This window comes from Phyllostomus discolor, chromosome 12 (assembly GCF_004126475.2).
Source record: "Phyllostomus discolor isolate MPI-MPIP mPhyDis1 chromosome 12, mPhyDis1.pri.v3, whole genome shotgun sequence".
In the NCBI taxonomy this organism is placed as follows: Eukaryota; Metazoa; Chordata; class Mammalia; order Chiroptera; family Phyllostomidae; genus Phyllostomus; species Phyllostomus discolor.
In genome coordinates, this window is record NC_040914.2 from 29,230,510 (window position 1) to 29,251,198 (window position 20,689).

Sequence of the window (20,689 nt, forward strand, 5' to 3'; positions counted from 1 at the left end):
TTTATGATGTGTCCATTATTTTTCTAGGTCATGCAAAGAATTAGTATTAGTTATAGGTTGTTCTGGTAAATCTTACAAAGAATTGGCATTTCTTTACAGGTGGCTGCCTCAGGTGGTATTAGTGGAGGAAGGCTAGTCCCCCCAGACACCTGGTAAGAGAGAGTCAGTCACTTAAGATTCAAGATTGTTCTTTTCTTTTGCATCTAACTCATTGTCCTAGTTCATAATTTTGAATCCCATTTTATTAATCAGTGTCCTATATTTACTTCAGAAAAATTGTGATACTGTATTCAAATCTCATTATAATTTTGCAAGACATTAATGTTTTGACTTTCAGCACTATGATTAATTAATGTAGCCACAGGAATCAGAGCTCTATTAAGGGTACCTCACAACATTCTGTTTTTCACACTGGGACTAAAAAAATTATTATTTTTTTGCTTGCAAGCAATAAGATAAACTCAAAAGAATTCTTCCATGACCACAGTCCTTGTAATCACACTCACTGCCTTAATACTCATTGCAGCATGGCTTTGGTCTCAAGTAATGTGCAACACTTGTCATTTCATCATAATCAGTTCCAGGTAAAAGATTAATTATGATATCATCTATGTCATGAGTTATTAGTACTCAAGTTTCCATTGGTTAGGTGTTCAGCTCTTTAGTCAAGCCTAAGAGCCTGACCAGACCAATCCCACCAACTTTTATCCTCATGTGATTATCTATTAGAACTATGGCTAGAATCAATTCATTATCCATAAGAAATTGAGTAGCAATTTGTATAGAAAAGGTTTATTAAAAATATAAACTAAAATATTTCAATATTGGGAAATTACTAATTATAAGTAAAGACAACCCTAAGACAATGGGATTTATATATATTTTAAAAACTTTAAAATGATATAGTTTTAAATGATTTTATTTATTTTCAGAGAGAGGGGAAGGAAGAAGAGAGGGAGAGAAACGTCAATGTGTGGTTCTCTCTCGCGCGCCTCCTACTGGGGACCCGGCCCACAACCGAGGCAAGTGCTCCAACTGGGAATCCAACGGTCTAACCCTTAGTTTCTAGGTCGGCACTCAATCTACTGAGCCATGCCAGCCAGGGCTTATTTTTTGTTTTATAAATGACTTTACTGTATCTCTAATTAGTCATTTTTAGTGAAACTTTTAAAAAATGTATTTATGCTAGTAACAATTGTGCCCAACCGTAACATATTTATTGGCTACCGACACTGACTGGGAAAATAAGGCTAATTGCTGTAGCTGGGAAACTACATTACCCAGAGGCCACTGCGTCGAAGGTGGGGCGTTAAACCAATGAAAGCCGGGAAGCGGGGCGTTTTCCTGCCTGAGCTTCAGGTTCGGTTGTAATTTCCCGGGGTTTGTTTTTTGTTTTTTTTTTTTTTTAGTGGCGGACATTTTTACTTCTCCGGTCTGTTGAACAAGAGAGACGCTTCACAGCTGGTCTTCCCCAGAGGCGCTGGCTTCCCAGCTCAGAGGCGCGACCCTGACTTGACTACTGGCAACTGGCCGGATCCGGGCCTCCGAGCCTCCCGGCCTCCGCTCCGCCCACACGTCCACCGGCGGCAGCCACGCTGAGCGCCTGGCGGAGGTGAACCTGCGTCCCCTGGGTCTTCCCCATTCAGCCCACGGAGCCCGGCAGCCCGGGTGCGGGACGTCTGTCACGTCCTGCAGCCCAGGCCCCGGCTTCCTGGACGGAGAGGCCCTCCTGGGTGACAACACGGTGTGACGGGGCGGGAGAAGGTGACGGGCTGCAGGGCCGACTGCGGTTTTATTACTGAACCTATTACACACCTGGGGATGCTCCTGCCCTGGACATTCCTTAAACTTTCCTATGTCAGACGACCTTCAGGTCCTTGGCTGGCCCAGGAAAGGTTTGAAGGACAAATCGGTGTGAGACTAAAGTAAGTTTTATTCTGGTAGGAAAAAAGAGGCCAGTGTGGACGTCACTGTGAAGGAAGCAAAACGAGTGCCTCTGAGTGGAAGCGGGCCAACTCGAGATAAAGAGATCGAGCGCTCAGTTCTTGGGATTTTATGCGTTTCCAAGGGTGGAGGCTTCTCCCAAGTTTTGTGGCGCCAATTTCTGATCTGCCTTCTGGTTGGGAGGGGGCCTTGTAGTTTTGATATCTGTGATTGCCGCAAAGGCTTCCTTTCTTTAACTGTTTCCCTTTGTTCCTACCCAGAAGTAGGGGTTCTGATGATCCTATTGTCGGGATTTTTTCCAAACTTCTTTCTGGCCTGTGTCAGTTGTACTAGATCATTATGAAATATCTGAGACTCTCTGGAAGCCACATGCTGTTCATGGGTGATTTCTGAGAGATGCCTGTGGTGTGGAGCAGGAGGTGGTAGAGCTGAGGGAGTGAACCTGGGTGTGAAGCTGTGAATGAGGAAAAATTCACACAGAGTGTGCACAGCTAAAGGCAGTGTGAGCTCATGGTCCTGGGTACCAGGTGTGGAGACTTAAGGATGAAGCATAGTCCATGTTTGGTTGTGTCTTGGAGGCATGATCAGGGAGACTCAGTGGGATTGCTAGGCAGGAGGGATGGAGCCCTGCAGGTGTGGACCTAAGCATAGACGCTAATTATCTGCTGCACATCCTATCTTTGGTATTGTTGCTGAGGATGATTAGAGTGATTGATGAGATAGCAGGCAGCACTGGGGCCAACGGCTAGTGTCTTCTTTGAACTGGGGGTCCTGGAGAGGGGTTTGGACATGGGTAAGCTTTGTATAGTGCAGGATTTGGGGGTCTCAAACAGACTGTTCTTGATTCATTTGTATTAATTCTGACAGGTTGTTGTGACCTTTGAGGATGTCACTGTGACCAGGACAGAAGGACACCTCCTTGTCCAGGCTCAGAGACATCTGTTCCTCAATGTGATGCTGCAGAACTTTGGTCTTATATATTCCCTGGGTAAGACACTCTCCTTGTGTGCTCTTTTTTGGTCATGCCTGCACACCCTTATTCAGGCTTATTGTTTGCTTCTTCTTTCCTAAGCTCTAAGGGTACTGACCAGACTAGCCGCCAGAGAGCAATGGAGAGCAGCAGCTGGTCTTGGGCTCAACCGTGATCCAGTTTCCAGGGGTCTTCATTTTTGCCTCATTTCCCCAAACTTTAATAAACTAACTCTCACTTAAAAAAATGCCACCCTGGCTGGGGTGGCTCAGTGGACTGAGCACCAGCCTGCAAACCAAAGGGTTGCTGGTTTGATTCCCAGTCAGGGCACATGCCAGGTCCCTGGCCAAGTCCATGGTAGGGAGTGTGTGACAGGCAGCCACACATTGGTGTTTCTCTTCCTCTCCCCTTTCCTCCCTTCCCATCTCTCTAAAAATAAATAAATAAAATCTTTTTAAAAAACGCCCTTACACTCATTAGTACTTGTACTAACTAGGCTTTGCAAGTCCCCTGAGCCCTTCATTCCTCAGGTGTTGTGTTCTCACCTGTGAACTCTGTACACTGTTTGCTTTTCCAATTTCTGGGTAGATCCTGAACTTCACAGGGCTAGTTTCATTGCCTGTGCCTTCTCTCCCTGCAGCCCCAGTAACTGCTGTACTGAACCCTCATAGAATAGGATTAGAGATCAGTAGAGTTGCTGGAAGCCTAATGGATCACATTGATTAGTGAGGAAAAGCGTTTTCTCTATTCCCACGGTGGTGGGAGAATAAACTTTCTAACTGAAGAATTCTGAAAGACCTTTAAAATACCCACCCCAACATTCCTCTGCAAACAGTTGCCCCAAGAAATCATACAGCTCTAACTGGTGTTATTCAGTGGTTTGAGCTCCAGCCTATGAACCAACAGGTTGCCTGTTTGATTCCCAGTCAGGGCATATGAGGTCTGTCTGGAAAAAGTCCACCTGTTTTTAATGTGATGAGAATGGTTGGTGCAACATCCATGTAACCCAGCAGCTAAGGAGAGTGCGCTCAAGTGCACATGCATGAACAAAATAGACTTCACTGTACTAGTCAGTGGGGGCAGTAAATGCCATTGAATATGGATGCATACTGTGTGGTCATCGCATTAGAAATGAGTGAGTAGAACTCAAATCTGTGTCGAATTTTGCATTAAGCTTGAATATTCCTCTGTGGAAACTATTCAGATGATTCAGAAGACAGTAGCTATGGGCAACTAGTGATTGGCAACTTCATCACGACAAAGTCCCCACTCATGCATCAAGTCTTGTGCAGACTTGTGCAGAGTTTTTTAGCAAAACATCAAATCACCCAGGACCAGGAGACTCAGCCCCCTTACAGCCCAGATTTAGTGCCCTGAGACTTCTGGCTTTTCCCAAAACTAAAATCTCCTTTGAAAGAGAAGAGATTTAAGTCCATGAGATTCAGGAAAATATGATGGGGCAGCTGATGGCCATTGGGAGAACTAGGTGAGATCCCAAGGGGAAGGGATGGGGGGAAGAAAGGGAGAAAAACAGCAATGTGCCAGAGATACTTTGATCTGTTGCCTCTTGCATACCCCCAGCTGGAACCTGGCCTCCAACCCAGGCACATGCCCTGGTCAAGAACCTAGGTGGTTCCTCTCAGTTCCCTGGCCTGCACTGAGCCACACCAGCCAGTGCTGTAGGATGTTTCTTATATCTTGTATCTTCTTCAATAAATGTCTCTATTTTTCATATTACATGGCTGTATACTTTCTCACAGACTATTGTTTCCTTCCATGCTTCCTTCTTTCCTCCTTCACCTAAGGATGTTTATTGACTGTTACAGAGAAAAACATCAATGTGAGAGAAAAGTATCCATTGGATGCCTCCAGTACATGCCCCAACCTGGGATAAAACCTGTGGCCTAGGTCTTTGCTCTGACCAGGAGTCAAACCTGCAACCTTTTGGTGCACTGGACAATACTCCAGCTAAATGAACCACTGGCCAAGGCTGGATAAAATACTTTGTATATATTTATTAGTTCTGTTTTCTCTAAAATGTAGTCAAAATTTAATAATTTCTTATTGCAGCCCTGGCTAGCGTAGCCCAGTGGATTAAGCACGGGCTGTGAACCAAAGTGTTACAGGTTCGATTCCCAGCCAGGGTACGTGCCTGGGTTGCAGGCCATAACCCCCAGCAACCGCACATTGATGTTTCTCTCTCTCTCTATCTCCCTCCCTTCCCTCTCTAAAAATAAATGAATAAAATTAAAAAAAAATTCCTTATTGCTTTTGAATGGGATGACCTAACCATCATTTAAAGAGGAATATTTAAGTTGTCCAGTACTGTTGCATTGTGTTTCCTGTCTTCAGATCTCATATTGTTTGCTTAATGTACTTAGGTGCTCGGTGGTTTGGTGCAGAATGATTAAAATTGTTACTCTCTTCATGAATTGACTCCTTTATCATTTTGGGATGACTTTTTTTGTCTTGTGAGTGTTGGAAGCTATCTATTTTGTATGATAGAATTTTAGCTACTACTGCTGTCTTTGGTTTTCTTTGTATGGAGTATTTTTTTACATCTCTTTATTTTCAGTGTATTTGTGTTTATAAAGTTGTGTTATATAGTGAACCTCTTGGAGGCAGAACATATTGTGTCTTGTGGGGTGTTTTTGGGGGGGAACAAGCTCAGCCAGGCCTCAACGTATTTTTTTATAAATTAAAAAACTTTTCAGTGGTGTTGAGATTGGAGAGTTCTAGCTGGAGGGGGGGCAAAGGAGGAAAAATTGGAACAACTGTAATCACGTAATCAATAAAATATACTTAAAAATAAATTAAAAAATTTAGTTGCCATTGATTTACATTATTATATTAGTTTTGTGTATATATCCTAGTGATTAGATTTGTATAACTAAGATACCCCAGTTATTAGATAGTATATAACTAAGTGATCATCCTGATAAATCTCACATCCATCTGACACCATACATAGTTAATAGAATATTATTAACTATATTCCCTATGCTGTACTTTCCATCCACATGACTATTCTGTAACCAATTTATACTTCTTAATCCTTTCAACTTTTTCACCCATCATGGGAATTTTCATGGGTATTTGAGCCAAACTAATGTCAATGGCCAAAACCCAAGATCTCATGCTTTTGTGTCTTGTGTTTTTTTATCCCTTCAACCACTCTGTCTCTTGGTTGAAGAATATGTTGAATGACCTACTATTGCTACGTCATCATTGTCTTCTGCTGCTTTTGTAATTACTTTTTGTCTTCCCCTCTTTTCTTTTTTTGTGTGGTTTGAATCTTTTTTTAGGGGGGGGGGAGGGAGAAAGAGGAGAGAAACATCAGTGTGTGGTTGCCTCTCATGCACCCCCTACTGGGGACCTAGCCCACAACCCAGATTGTGCCCTTCCCTGGGAATTAAGCTGGTGACCCTTTCGTTTGCAGGCCAGCACTTAATCCACTGAGGCACACCAGCCAGGGCTGATTTGATCTTTTTTCTATAGTGGTATGATTTGATTCCTTTCTCTCTTGTGTATCCATTGTATGGGATTGTGCTAGTGGTTTCCACTAGACTTACAACTCATATAGTTTATTGTAACCTGAAAACAGCTTCAGTTGTGCGCAAATATTCTACCCTTTGATTTTCTGTCATACCACTCCTTCATATGTTTTGATGTGATGATTTTACATCTTTACATTTTGTGTATCTTTTTTTTTTTAAGATTTTATTTTATTTATTTTTTTAGAGAGGGAAGGGAGGGAGAAAGAGAGAGAGAGAGAAACATCAATGTGCGGTTGCTGGGGGTCATGGCCAGCAACCCAGGCATGCACCCTGACTGGGAACTGAACCGCGACACTTTGGTTTGCAGCCTGCGCTCAGTCCACTGAGTTACTCCAGCCAAGGCTCCATTTTGTGTATCTTAACAAATTATTGTCACCATTGTTATTAATACACTTTATTTTTATCCTATGTGATAGTTAAATAAAGTATACTCCACCAGTGAAGTGTTTTAGTATTGTGAACCTGATGACATTTCCAGCCTTACCAGAGAGTTTTACACTTTCCTATGTTTTCATGTTTTTATGTGGTACACTTTTATTTCAGCTCAAAGAACTTTTTTGAAGGGGGCCTTTTCTAGTAAGTCAGGGTGAGTGGAAATTAACTTCTTCAGCTTTTGCCTTTCTAGGAAAGTTTTTTTTTTTCTTGTTATTTTTGAAGGTGAGGCTTTCTGGTTAAAGTATTGTTGTGCAGATGTTTTCTTTTAGTGTTTTGAATATATCATTTTATATTCTCCTACCTTGCAAGGTTTCTTCAGAGAAGTCTACTGTTAGTCTTATGGGAGCCTTGTCCTGTATATGAAGAGTTTCTTTTCTTTATGGTCTTTCAAAATTTTCTTTGCCTTTCACTTGACACTTTTGTTATATTGCGTCTTGCAGAACTCCTGTTTGCATTGTGTCTGGACAAGGAACTCTGATGATCATGAACATGGTTATTCATATTTCTTTTTCATTTTTGGAAGTCAATCTTTAGCTCATTTATTAAAAGTAAAATTTTTACCCCTTTGCTTTAGCTCCCTTTTCTGTATCTTTTTTTCACCACCTCTGGGACTCCCATAATGCAAATATAGGTTATCTCTGTGGTGTTCCAAAATTCATCTAGGCTGTCTTTCCTCTAATTTTTTTTTTACATAGATATTTTCATATAACCTTCCTCTGAGATGAGGTCTCCATTTTACTCCTTGATCTTCTCTGCTTTTGAAACTTTATTTGCAGCTTTCATTTTATACATTGTATTCTCTACTCAATAATTTCCGTTTCATTCTTTATTGATTTCTACCTCTCTGAAACCCATGTGTTGTTCATATATTTGTTTGTTTGTTATGTTGAGTTCCATATGTGTTTGCTTTTACTGAGGTTTTAAAAAATTATTATTGATATTTTTGTCTGACAGTTTGTATGCCTCCATTTATTCGAAATCTGAGTCGAACATTGTGATGTTCCTCTTGTGATTTTTTTTTTATATTTCTCTTTGTCTTACTGTTAATATCTGAGCATTTGGTGAAACAGTGACTTTTTTGGACTTTATGGAACCAGTTTTGTTTATACAAGTAGTTATTTTTTAAAGATTTTATTTATTATTTATAGAGGGGGACAGGAGGGAGAAAGTAGGGGAGACAAACACTGATGTGCGAGAGAAACATCAATTGGTTGCTTGTTGCACTCTCCCAACTAGAGACCTGGACCACAACCCAGGCATGTGCCCTGATTGGGAATCCACTGGCAAACAGTTGTGTTTAGAGAAATAGTTTTATCTGCTTGTGGATACAATAGTACTTGATAAGTGGTGTGTTGTTTTTGGTGCTGAAGTCAAGTTTCACTTCTCATTCTTATTACTACCTCATGAGCTGAAGCATGAAGAGTAGAGAAGGTTGTAGGCATCCTCGGTGGCCAGGTCAGCGGTTTTCCAATATTTATTGATCTCTTTTGGAGTCTTTGGTGGCAAGCATTGCTGGGGAAATACTGATGTTATCCTTTCATAAGTCATGTTGTGGCTGAGGGCATTCCCCTTGATATTCGTGCTGACAAACTCCACGGATTCTTTGAGGTGAAGTCTGTGGGGAGTTTGTAGATACAGAGAATCCTGAAGTTCTCAGTGACAACGGTTTCCATGGTCATTCACAAAGAGTCCATTAGAATCCACTGTAGCACAAGCACAGTGGCTTGGAAAAGAAGCTGTCACCGTTGCCTCATCATCTTTGCTAGGCCAGTCTCTCTTGTAGTTGTTTCTGTGTAGTTCTTTCTTTTATGCTCCACTTTGACACTTTGGAAAAGCTGGTCTATAAGCCTTTACCCCTTTTCTCACAGTCTGCTTTTTATCATAGATAATTGTCTAATTATTCCTGAGGGTGGTTGAATATTTCTATTTTATATTCTGCCATCTTGTTGACATTTCTTACACAGATCTTTTCCTTTTGGTCTCTTTGTGCTGGGTTGTTCTGTAACAGTGCTGGTTATTCACCTCTTCTATTTTCTCTTAGGAGTTGCATCATCAGTATTCCATGTGATTGCTCAACTGGGAGTGAATTGGAATGGTTGAGAATTGGAACGGTCTTTGTGTATTAAAAGAGGGACATGAGTCCAGTCATGACAGGATGGGCTCACAAGGGTTCTGGTATTGGTGAATGGCACTTGGGCAGTGTTTCTTGCCAGGGCTTTGTTAAAACATAATGAGGAACCTGTTCTGTTTAATTGTATTTTGTTACTGTTACCAGTGGCCACACCTTAATCTACTTGTCTTTTCTGAATGTTGTCACTTTGCCAATTTGTTAGTTCTAGTTATTTCTACTCTGACTTTCAGCCAGAGTTAATATCTGTCTAACGTCTACAGTGGATCCCCAACAAAGCTGCACAGCAGGAGATGAGCAGCAGGAGAGTGAGTGAGGCTTCATCTGTATTTACAGCCATTTCCTATTGCTCACATTTCCTCCTGTCTGATCAGAGGCAGTATTAGATTCTCACAGAAGCGTGAACCCTACTGTGAACTGTGTATGTGAGGGAGCTGGTGGTGTGCTCCTTATGAGAATCTAATACATGATAATCTGAAGTGTAGCTGAGGCGGTTATGCTAGTACTGAGGAGCAGCTGCAAATACAGATTACCATTAGCAGAGATTCTGTATTACAGTGATTTGTATTATTTTATTATATATTACAATGTAATAATAGAAATAAAGTGCACAATAAATGTAATGCACTTTAATCATCCTGAAACCACTCCCCGCTGCCACTCCCCTTGGTCCATGGAAAAATTGTCTTTCATAAAACCAGTCCCAGGTGCCAAAAAGGTTGGGGACCACTGTTCTGTACCACAACCATTGCTCAAGAGTCTTTTTGGTGCACTTTCCAACTTTAGTTAATGCCTGTTGAATCTTCAAGTGTGCACATATTTCTATACAAACCTTGCACAGCATCTCCTCTGCTACAGTTGATTTTCATGTTTTGAGCACATTCACATCTCACTACACAGCCTTTGTCACCAGCAGGAAGGGTTTTTGCAGGCAGCTATCAGCAGTGGAACAGCTTGAAAGCCCAGCCTCTCTTTTGTGTGTCCTGTCCTATCCTAGTGTCCTTTGTTTAACAAGGTTTCCATTATGTATTGGCCTTACTGGCCTAGTAATGCATAACTACAAGTTTTTTAGAGTCTGTCTCACTTGTGTTAAAACCCATCATGTGGAATCATGACTAGACGTGACAGATGCAAATTTGTGGTGAGAATACCCCTCCCTATTGGTCAGTATGTACTTCAAGAGTGTTTCTTTTTGTTTAGGTTGCTGCTGTGGGGCAGAGGCTGTGGAGGCACCCATTGAACAGAGTGTTACTATAAGAGTCTCGCAGGCGAAGAATCCCAAGGCAGCTTTGTCTTCCCAGAAGAGCCACCCTTGTGAGAGTTGTGGACATGTCTTGAGAGACATTTTCCTCTTGGTTAACCATCAGAGAATACAACACAGAAATTGCCACGGTGTGGGGCATGTACAAAATAATTTTATTTCAGTGCACAGCATCACCAACACCAGAGCACAAAGCACAGAACAAAAAATTGTTTCACAAGCAGTGTGGACAGAGTCCCACTTGGAGAGAGCTATAATTTCCATGTGTCATGGAAGCCTTGAACCTCTAGTCAAGTTGGAAAATACTTCCTTGTGTGCTGAGAACTTCGTGAGCAAGTGGCTACTCAGACCATGCACAGGGCAAATGAAATCTCTGAGTCTGGAATGACTTTTCAAAGTACAAAATGTTATTACAACCCAGGACAATGTAAGAAAGACATTGGCTGTGATGACACACTTGTTGACGATCATGGTTTCCTTACTGGAAGTCAGAATTGTGTGTGTGGTGAATGTGGCAAATCTTTTACTAGTCATTCTTCCCTCCATGATCATCAGAGAGTTCACACTGGAGAAAGGCCTTATGAGTGTGGTGAATGTGGGAAATCTTTTAAGAGGAAATATCACTTTCATTGTCATCAGAGAGTTCACACTGGAGAAAGGCCATATAAGTGCTCAGAATGTGGGAAATCCTTTACCTGTAGCTCTCACCTTCATTGTCATGTGAGAGTTCACACTGGAGAAAGTCCTTATGAGTGCTCAGAATGTGGGAAATGTTTTAACAGTAAGTCTGACCTCCGAAAACACAACAGAGTTCATACTGGAGAAAGGCCTTATGATTGTGGTGAATGTGGGAAAGCTTTTACCAATAGCTCTGCCCTCCGTGATCATCAGAGAGTTCACACTGGAGAAAGGCCTTATGACTGCAGTGAATGTGGGAAGTCCTTTACCAATAGGTCTGCCCTCCATTGTCATCAGAGAGTTCACAATGGAGACAGGCCTTATGAATGCCGTGAGTGTGGGAAATCTTATACCAGTAGCTCTGCTCTCCGTTATCATCAGACAGTTCACACTGGAGAAAGGCCTTATGAGTGCAGTGAATGTGGAAAATCTTTTACCAGTAGGTCAGACCTCCGTAAACATCACAGAGTTCACACCAATGCAAAGCCATATGAATGTGGTGAATGTGGGAAATCTTTTACCAGTAGCTCTGACCTCCGTAAGCATCACAGAGTTCACACTAAAGCAAGGCCTTATGAGTGTGGTGAATGTGGGAAATCTTTTACCAGTAGCTCTGATCTATGTAAACATCACAGAGTTCACACTGGAGAAAGGCCTTATGAGTGTGGTGAATGTGGAAAATCTTTCACCAGTAGTTCTGCCCTTTGTAAACATCACAGAGTTCACACAGGAGAAAGGCCTTATGAATGTAGTGAATGTGGGAAATCTTTTAAGAGAAAATATGACTTTCATTGTCATCAGAGACTTCACACTGGGGAAAGGCCTTATGAGTGCAGTGAGTGTGGGAAATGCTTTATAAAACGCTCCAGCCTTATTCAACACCATCGAATTCATTCTGGACAAAAGTCATGAGTATGGCAAATGTTGAAAGTCTCTGAGTCAAAGCACTAACTTCATTCAACACTGCAAAGTTCACACTGGAGAATGATTGTAGTGAATGTGGGGAATCTTACCAGTAGAAGTAACCTCTGTTATCATCATCAAATATTTCACACTGGAGAACCACCATATGATTGCAGTGTGTGGAAATGTTATACTACTCTCATAGGCTTTGTTATCATCAACGATTTCACTCTGGACAAAGGCCTTAAAAGTATAGTGAATGTGAGAAATCCTTTTTCATTAGCAGTAATGTTTACAATCATCAGAGAGTTCCTACAGGAGAAGGGTTGTATGAATGCAGTGTTGTGGGAAGACTTTTTTCAGAAACTTTGACCTTCATTGTCATTAGATGGTTTACACTGGAGAACTTTAAAAAAAAACTTCACCTGTGGATATGTTTATTGATGTCTAGAGAGAGAGGGAGAGAGAAAAATGTACAAAGAAACATCAGTTGGTTGTGTGTTGTACGTGCCTTGATCAGGAATCATACCTGCAACCTATGTGTGTGCTATGCCTGGAATCAGATTCACAACTTTGTGGTGCACTGGATGATGCTCCAGCTTACTGAACCACCCAGCCATGGCTAAAGGAGGTACTATGGAGTGTAGTGATGTGCCAAATTTTAATCAGAAACTGACCTTCATTCTCATCAGAGTTCACATTGGAGAAAGGCCTTATGAGTACAGTGAATATGGGAAATATTTTGCCCAAAATTCTAACGCATCTTTGTACATAAGAGTTCACATTGGTGGAATTTCTTAGATATATATGAAATGTACATTTTCTTTATTTAGTGTTAACAACACTGAAGGAAACTCTGATTAGGGAAAACCATGATTGCTACAGAATCACAGGCCTAATAGTAATTGAAGGAGACTGCAGCCAGCTAGTAGAGTGTGCCTTTTCTGAATGTGCATCCAAAAATGATACTGTGAAAAAGACCGCAGAATTATTATGCACACAAATCTGATGATCTCCAGGCATGTTTATCTTCTGTGGCCAAAGTAATTGTCAGTTAAAATTATAAAGAATTTTTGTGGATTTCTGTAGCCTTTCGGATATTCACCTAAAGACCATTGATACTGAGGTAGGGACACACAGATAAAGAAAAGGGTATGTATAAGAAAAATTTAAAATAATTTTAAAAAGTACTACCTGTAGAGTAGGTATGTGACTTCACTGACTCAGTCTGCATTCTTGTTGATTTAAATCGAAGTTATTTATTGTTTGGTGTATTTGATGTCATTGAGAAAAATGGACTTCTAGAGGGCATGACATCATGGATTGAATACAAAATTGCCAAATCTGTTTTCCAAAAAGTGTTGGACATACAGATTTTTCAAATTTTGAACCATTCCTTAAAAGTTTTTCTTAGTAAACCATGTATTTCAAATATAGTATTTGAGAAGTCTTTACCTAGGCATGAAACTGAAACCATCATTATGGCCATAATACTGACTATATCTGTCACTGTTGGTTTACCTCATGTCCTTTTCTAATCTCTCTCCCTGCTCTTCAAGTCTCTCTAACAGTTGATTTACATTCCATTTTAATAGACAGCTTTGCATTGAATAGAATCTATATGATTGGAATCAAAATATTTTTTCTGCTTTTATTTATGTTATGTAAATACTTGAAGGTTCAGTAATGATATATTTGTAGTTGATCTTTTTTGTTGGTTTAGAATTATTGTCTTTGAATATGTTGCCACTTGTTTATTCACTTGTTCATGGGAATTGAGTTATTTGTACACTCTGACTTGAAAAATAAAGCTGGTAGAAACATTTGTATATAATTATCTATGTGGATGTATGTTTTATTTATCTTTGTCAGTGACTCATAATGCAACCTCGTAGTTGGAGTGTAGGTGAATGTTTAACTGAAAGAAATTAGCAAGTTGTGCCCTGGCTGGTGTAGCTTAGTTGGCTGGAGCAGTGTCTCCAAACCAAAGGGGTGTGAATTCCATTTTTAGTCTGGGCATATATCTAGGTTGCAAATTTGATCCCTGTTTCAGGCGCATGCTGGAGGCAACCAATTGATGTCTCTCATATCGTTTCACTCTTCTTTAAAAGCAATCCAAAAAATGCCCATGGGTGAGGATTTAACAAAAAGAAATTAGCAAGTTGTGATCTAAAGTGATTGTACTATTTTGCATTTTTTGAGTAGTGTGTGAGGGATTCATTTCCTCCACGTTCTAGAGAAAGAATATTTGCTTTGGTTGATTATTTATCTGCCTGTTAAAATTCTTACCTGTGAAGATGTCTGTTGATTTTAGAAACAAGAAGGAAGAGAGAGACATAGATGTGAAAGAAACATCAGTTGGTTGTTTCCCCCACATTACCACAGTGAGGGATCGAACTCAGGAACTGAATCCACAACCTTTTGGAGTGTGGGATGATGTCCTAATCAACTGAGCCATCCTACCAGATCTCGTCAGTCATTACCTATTTAAACTTTCTATAATCATCTTGCTACCACATTTTTTTTCTTAAAAGATTTTAGTTATTTTTAGAGAGGGGGAAGGGAGGGAGAAAGAGGCAGGGAAATGTCAGTGTGCGGTTGCCTCTCACATGTTCCCCACTGGCCACCACTCAGGCAACCCAGACATGTGCCCTGACTGGAGATCAAACTGGTGACGCTTTGGTGTGCAGGCCGGCACTCAATCCACTAAGCCACACCAGCCAGGGCCTTTTTTTTTTCCTTAAACATTTTTTAAAATTGATTTTTAGAGACAGGGACAGAGATAAACATCAAATTGTTGTTGTACTCATGAATTCATTGGTTGATTCTCATATGTGCCCTGACCAGGGAATAAACCCACAACCTTGATGTATTTGGATGATCAAACCAACTGAGTCTTTCCTTAGATGTGTACTTGATATTTCTGCATGTTTGGTAAAATGAACACGTGTTTGACTAAATCTGCTATGAATTTTGGTAAATTTTTTTTTTAAAGAAAAGGGCAGTGAAACAAAACTGCATGTTGAAATTCACTTAGTTTGTGCCTTTTTTTGCTTTGTGGAATAAATCTTTTTCATATTGGAATGATGTATTCTAATATTTTTCACATTTTTAACAGTATGGGAAATGCAGTGGACACTTTCAGTTTTCATTTTCACTGTTAACATTCTCCATCATTTTCAGGGTTCTAGTCATTTAATAATACAATAAGCCCTTTCTGTGCAGTTTTCTCCCATTTTCCCAGTCTGCTATCATGGGGATTCTTGGATTGGAACAGAACTCTCAGGGAAACCAGATGGCATCAGAATGGGCAAGGTGATTTTTAGTCCCAGAGCCCATTGCTGAGGGAAGTAGGAGGGCACTGATCAGACTTCCCACGTCTAGCGTCTTGTACCCTAAATTTGAATTCCAGGTTCCTGAATATCACTGAAACTCATTGGGAAATGAACACTTTCTGGTCTGGGCTTTACCGTGTGTGTGTGTGTGTGTGTGTGTGTGTGTGTGTGTGTAAAATGAGTGTAAGGTATGTCTCCATTAGCTGTTGGAGGAGGTCAAGAGCTAAAGTGACCATTTGCTTTGCGGCAGGTGTGCCTATAGCTTGCCTGTAGAGACATTTTCAGGGCATGTGCTCCCAATTTTTTCTAACGCCCTCAAACCTTTTGGTTTTTTGGTTCTTTTAACAAAGAAATGAGCTTTTTAAGAACCAGCTGACCTTTAAGAACCTGGTTCTTAAAGGGGTTTAAGAACCCGCTGTCTTAAGGGAGGCAGGTGCTGTGGGCACTGAGGTCTCAGTGTAGTATTTCCACCCAGGAATGTCCAGTTGACTCACTACAACTCCCTGAATGTCAGCTGGCTAAATGTGACAAGCAGGTGATGATGGCACTTTCCATGGCCTCCAGGGATCAATAAAAGAAACAAACTGAGGGCTTGCAGGTGCCGGGATTCCAGGGTTAGCTCACTGAGCATTTGCTGTTCATTCTCACAACAACCTGGGAAATGAAAACTAATATTGAAGTGCTGAGAAAATCCAGGATTAGAGAAATGAAGTGGGTTCTCCATGTTTACACAACAGATAAGTGTAGGATTTAAGAGGCTAGTTCCAACCCAGAGCCCTGGCTCCAGAACTTGGGACAGTCTACCAGTGCTTATGAAACCCTCATTGGGGCAGATACACTGTGAGGACCAGGGAGGGTCTGCTGAAGCTGCTGTTTTTATTGTTGCAATTATGATTTTTTCCCCATTTCCCTTACATCTCAGAGCCCTTACACTCTGCCCCTTAGTGTTCACTAGAACACCATGAAGTGTCAGTTCCACTCATTTTCCCAGGGGAACCATTTTCTGAGTTGGAGCACAATTTGCCTTGCCTTTGAGCCCAGCACAAAAATTGAGCCTCAGGAGACCTTAGTAATTTGGACCTGGACCTCTATACCTTCATTCACATTTTGGGACACAGGATATGATCCCATTCACTGTAGTGAATTTAATGTCTCAATTCAACTCTTTGAGTGGTGTTAATACCTGGCACTGTGACATTCACCCTGCAGGAGAGTGGACAACCGCATGTGAATTCGGAGACCTTACATTCAGAAAGTGATGCTGCAGACCTGTAAAATCTGGTTTCATTGGGTGATTTCTCTATGCAAGGGACCTACTACTCATATGTTTCTGTCCTCTATGTCCAAAGTGGCTGCATAATGCAGTCATGCACACAGGGTCTTCCCTTCAACCCTGACCATATTCTAGGGAAAGTCCTTTCCATTTACCCTGTACCAGCACCACAGATCTTTAGGTTTGAATATAGATTTTTTCTGAACACAACCCCTCACCCCAATGGCTGGTATACTCTGGCCACTACTGAGATTTTTTCCTCAAGACTCCAGTACACAAGTACACGTTTTAGAATACAATCTATGTAAAAAAATTGTAAGCCCTGTCTGGGTAGCTCAGTTGGTTAGTGTCATCCCGATAGGCCAAGATAGTGTTTTATCTCTGGTTAGGGCCATATAAAAAGCAACCTATGAATGTGTAAATAAGTACAATAACTAATTGATGTTTCTGTCTCTTTCTCAAACCAATAAGTAGAAAATAATTAAAAATTTAACTGTGGGTCATTCTAAAGAAAATAATAACCATGGTCACAGGTCAGGTCCCCTAAGTACAGACCAGATGTCAGGTTAGTCAGGCACAGTTCCAACACCACTCACTGAATTCTAACATCATTCTTATTTTTGAAAATTCATTTGTATTTAATTGAATTCATTGGGGGTGACACCGGATAATAAAATTTTATAAGTTTTAATATACAATTCTATAATTTGTCATCTGTGCATTGTATTGTGTGTTCACCACCTCAAGTCTCCTTTCATTGCCATTTTCCGCACCTCCCCTCTTCTATCTACCTCTACCCCATATCCCCTATGGTAATCACCACGTCATCCTTATTCTTTAGCTTTCAGATTCTTTATGTGTTTGATTGTCTTGCTCTTTTGCATTTTACAATATTTTTTGGCATGCATCAGAAAGTTTTAACACCCACCTTCACCAAATATATTAGTAAGCTCTGGCCAGTTAGCTCAGTTGGTTATAGCACTGCCAAGGTTGCAGGTGTGATCCCCAGTCAGGGCACATACAAGAATCAACCAATGAAATGTATAAATAAGTGTGACAAAAAATTGATATCTCTTTCTGTAGGGAACTGGTCTGTTTTGGTCTGGCAAATGTGACTCAGCTCTGTATGGAAAGCCTACAGAAGCAATGTGGTGGACAGGAGCCAGACCCTCAAACCAGGTTTTCCTGTGGGAATCAGGCCTAGAAAATGCATCCAGACTGTTATGGCTTGCTCTTTCTAAAACTCCCTCACCCTGGTCTGAAGCAGTAGATGTTTATTGCTTATCTTCAAGGTAATTTCCAAAACCTGTGTGAATTTTCCCAAGGTTAGAGCTAATCAGCTTGCCGTCTTTCCCTTCTGCATTTGTTATTTTCATTTCCTGGATTGTACCTAAAATGTAGACAACAATGTTCTATGTGATAGATAATAAATCCATCTTTGATGTAAGACCTGAGAAAAACAATAAAAGCCTGTCCAGGCAAGGGTCAGGACACTCTTTCCTTAAGAGAGTGGCCAAGGTGCTCTTCCCTTGAGAGAACTGACCGCAGGACTCTCATCTTAAGAGAGTTCCATACTGTTCCTTTTTCTCCACATGATTGCTGTAGCCTGTGCATTTGTTTTTGTCTTCATTCACAACACACGGACTCTGCGGGCCAGAGTCTGCCACATCTCTCTCCCCTCCGGTCATTAAATTAAAAAAATTTGTTAATAAATTCCAGGTCCCATTTGTAACTCATGATCTGCATAGGTCAAAAATGCATATCCAGCCCTGGCTGGCGTAGCTCAGTGGATTGTGCTTGGGCTGCGAACCAAAGCATTGCAGGTTCGATTGCCAGTCAGGGCACATGCCTGGCTTGCAGGCCATGACCCCTAGCAACCGCACATTGGTGTTTCTCTCTCTCTATCTCCCTCCCTTCCCTCTCTAAAAATGAATAAATAGAGTCTTTAAAAAAAATGCATATCCAACATACTTATAAAAATACTAAAGGTCAATTAAAAAATGAATGAAACAGTGCCTTTAAAATTTTTTGGTGAAATTTGATGAAATTTATTTGGTGAAATTTCGCCAAACAGAACATGCTGAAAAGAAAACAAAATAGAAAAGAAAAGAAAGAAAAATGCTTGTTTTTCTTATTTTTGTAATGGAGTAAGCTTTTAGAATGAATATGGAGAGGCTCATTGTGTTTGCTCAGCAATGACAGCAAGAATGCCTCCCACAGTTTGTAGAGGAAACCTGGAGGGGATGTACTAGGCAGCCCTAAAGCAGGTGATTGAGGTGGTACCATGGCTCACAGACCCTCAGAATATATCCCTTCTGCCTCTGTCACTGTTTGTGTTCCAACTTCAGAAAACAGTTGTTTTCCACTAAAAGTTTCTCACTGAATTTTCTGTGATAGGGTCTGTTTTAAACTTCCAAGAATAAGACATATACCTGTGAAGAGTGGTTGGGTACCAAATTCGCATTTCATGCCAGGATGCTGGCAAGGTTGGCATTTGTGGAGGTTTGAAAAGTGGGTGTTTATTCTTGAGATAAAGATCTTGGATCCCAGGATTCCTCAGTTTTGCCAGAAAAAGATGATCATTTCACCTGTAAATGCAGTGACAGTGTCTGTATAGGGACTGCATATGTTTTCTGGAAAAGAATTAGGGTTAAGTAAACTACAGAAATGTATTAATGTTAATTAATGGAGTAATGCAATGAAGATTACATAGATTGCTAGAAGAGAAAAGACTTGAAGACAGAACAGGTGGGTCTCAAAGATGTCAAATAAAGGAACCTGAGGTCTAACAAGTTAGAGATTAAGTTTATTTTTTAATTTTATTTTTAAACTTAATTTTATTTTTTATAATTTTATTAAAGATTTTAATTATTTTCTTTTAGACAGAGGGGAAGGGAGATAGAGAGGGGGAGAAACATCCATGTGTGAAAGATGTATCCATCAATTGCCTCTCACATGCCCCCCAACTGGGGACCTGGCCCACAACCCAGGCATGTGCCCTAACTGGGAATGGAACCAGTGACCTGTTGGGTCACAAACCTGAGCTCAATCCACTGAGCCACACCAGCCAGGGATATTTTTTATTATTTTTTTAAAGAGAAACATCAATGTGTGGTTGCCTCTTGAATACCACCTACTGAGGAACTGGCCTACAATACAGGCATGTGCCCTAGACTTGGAAATGAACTGGCAACGTTTTAGTTCACAGGTAGGCACTCAACCTGCTAAGCCACACCAGCCAGGGCTAATTATTTTCTTATTTTTAATTATATTTTATTAATTATGCTATTATAGTTGTCCCAATTTTTCTCCCTTTGCCACCCTCCATGCAGCACACCCCACTTCCTCAGGAAATCTCCCCACTATATTATTCGTGTTCATGGGCCATGCATGCACGTTCTTTGGCTACTCCATATCCTATACTGTACTTTCCATTTCCATGGCTACTCTGTAACTACCTATTTTGTACTTAATCCTCTCACCTCTTCATGCATTTTCTGACACACAACCCTCCCATCTGGCAACCATCAAAAAAGTATATCCATAATTCTGTCTGTTCTTCTTTGCTTAGTTTGGTTTTTTATAGTCAATTGTTGATAGAAATGTATTTATTACCATTTTATTGTTCATGGTTTTGATCTTTTTCTTAAAGAAGTCCCTTTAACATTTCATATAGTAATGATTTGGTGATGATGAACTTTAGTTTTTTTCTCCTCTGGGAAATCTTTATCTCCCCTTCGATTCTAAATTATAGCTTTGCTGGGTAGAGCAATCTTAGCTGTAGGTTCCTGCTAATATTCATGAATATGGATATTTACAGCCAATCTCTTCTAGACCATAGATTTATTCTCAGAAATCAGCTGACAGTCTTATGGGAACTCCCCTGTGGGCAACTAACTGCTTTTCTCTTGCAAAATATTTAGATTGAACACCAAAGTTTCAGTGCGTTCTCTCAGTTATTTGAGCAGGAATACTCGATTTTGTAGAGGGAACCTGGAGAGCGAGGAAGTACTAGGCAGACCTAAAGCAAGTAGATGAGGTATCACCATGGCTCATAGATACTCAGAATATAGCCTTCTGCCTCTCTGTCAGTATGTGTTTTGAAACGACTGAAAACAATTGTGTTTGCACATGACATCTTACTGATTTTTCTGGGATACTGTCTATTATGAACTTTTATGAATATGACATGTACTTGGAGATCA

The 20,689-nt window shown here is 40.6% G+C and overlaps 2 protein-coding genes across 3 annotated transcripts in view; both read left to right on the forward strand.

The window, feature by feature from the left end:
* The window catches only part of LOC114510901 (zinc finger protein 211-like), a 251,805-nt gene that overhangs the window by 147,765 nt on the left and 83,351 nt on the right, over window positions 1–20,689 (forward strand). The window contains exon 1 of one of the 2 annotated variants that reach the window (XM_036013430.1): window positions 2,868–2,932. The exons of the other annotated variant lie outside the window; for it this stretch is intronic. Within the exon in view, the coding sequence (XP_035869323.1) occupies window positions 2,899–2,932 (34 nt within the window). The 5' untranslated portion in view covers window positions 2,868–2,898. Of the gene's footprint in view, window positions 1–2,867; window positions 2,933–20,689 lie in introns of those variants that run through there. 2 annotated transcript variants of the gene reach the window in all.
* On the forward strand, window positions 1,387–13,710 carry LOC114510892 (zinc finger protein 256-like). Its single transcript, XM_028529396.2, has 3 exons — window positions 1,387–1,612; window positions 2,812–2,932; window positions 10,235–13,710. The coding sequence occupies exon 3, from the start codon at window positions 10,647–10,649 to the stop codon at window positions 11,883–11,885; it is 1,239 nt and encodes a 412-aa protein (XP_028385197.1). The 5' UTR covers window positions 1,387–1,612; window positions 2,812–2,932; window positions 10,235–10,646; the 3' UTR covers window positions 11,886–13,710.

Coding starts and splice junctions, on each gene's coding strand:
- LOC114510892 (XM_028529396.2), top strand. CDS start 10,647: ATGCACAGGGCAAATGAAATCTCTGAGTCTGGAATGACTTTTCAAAGT.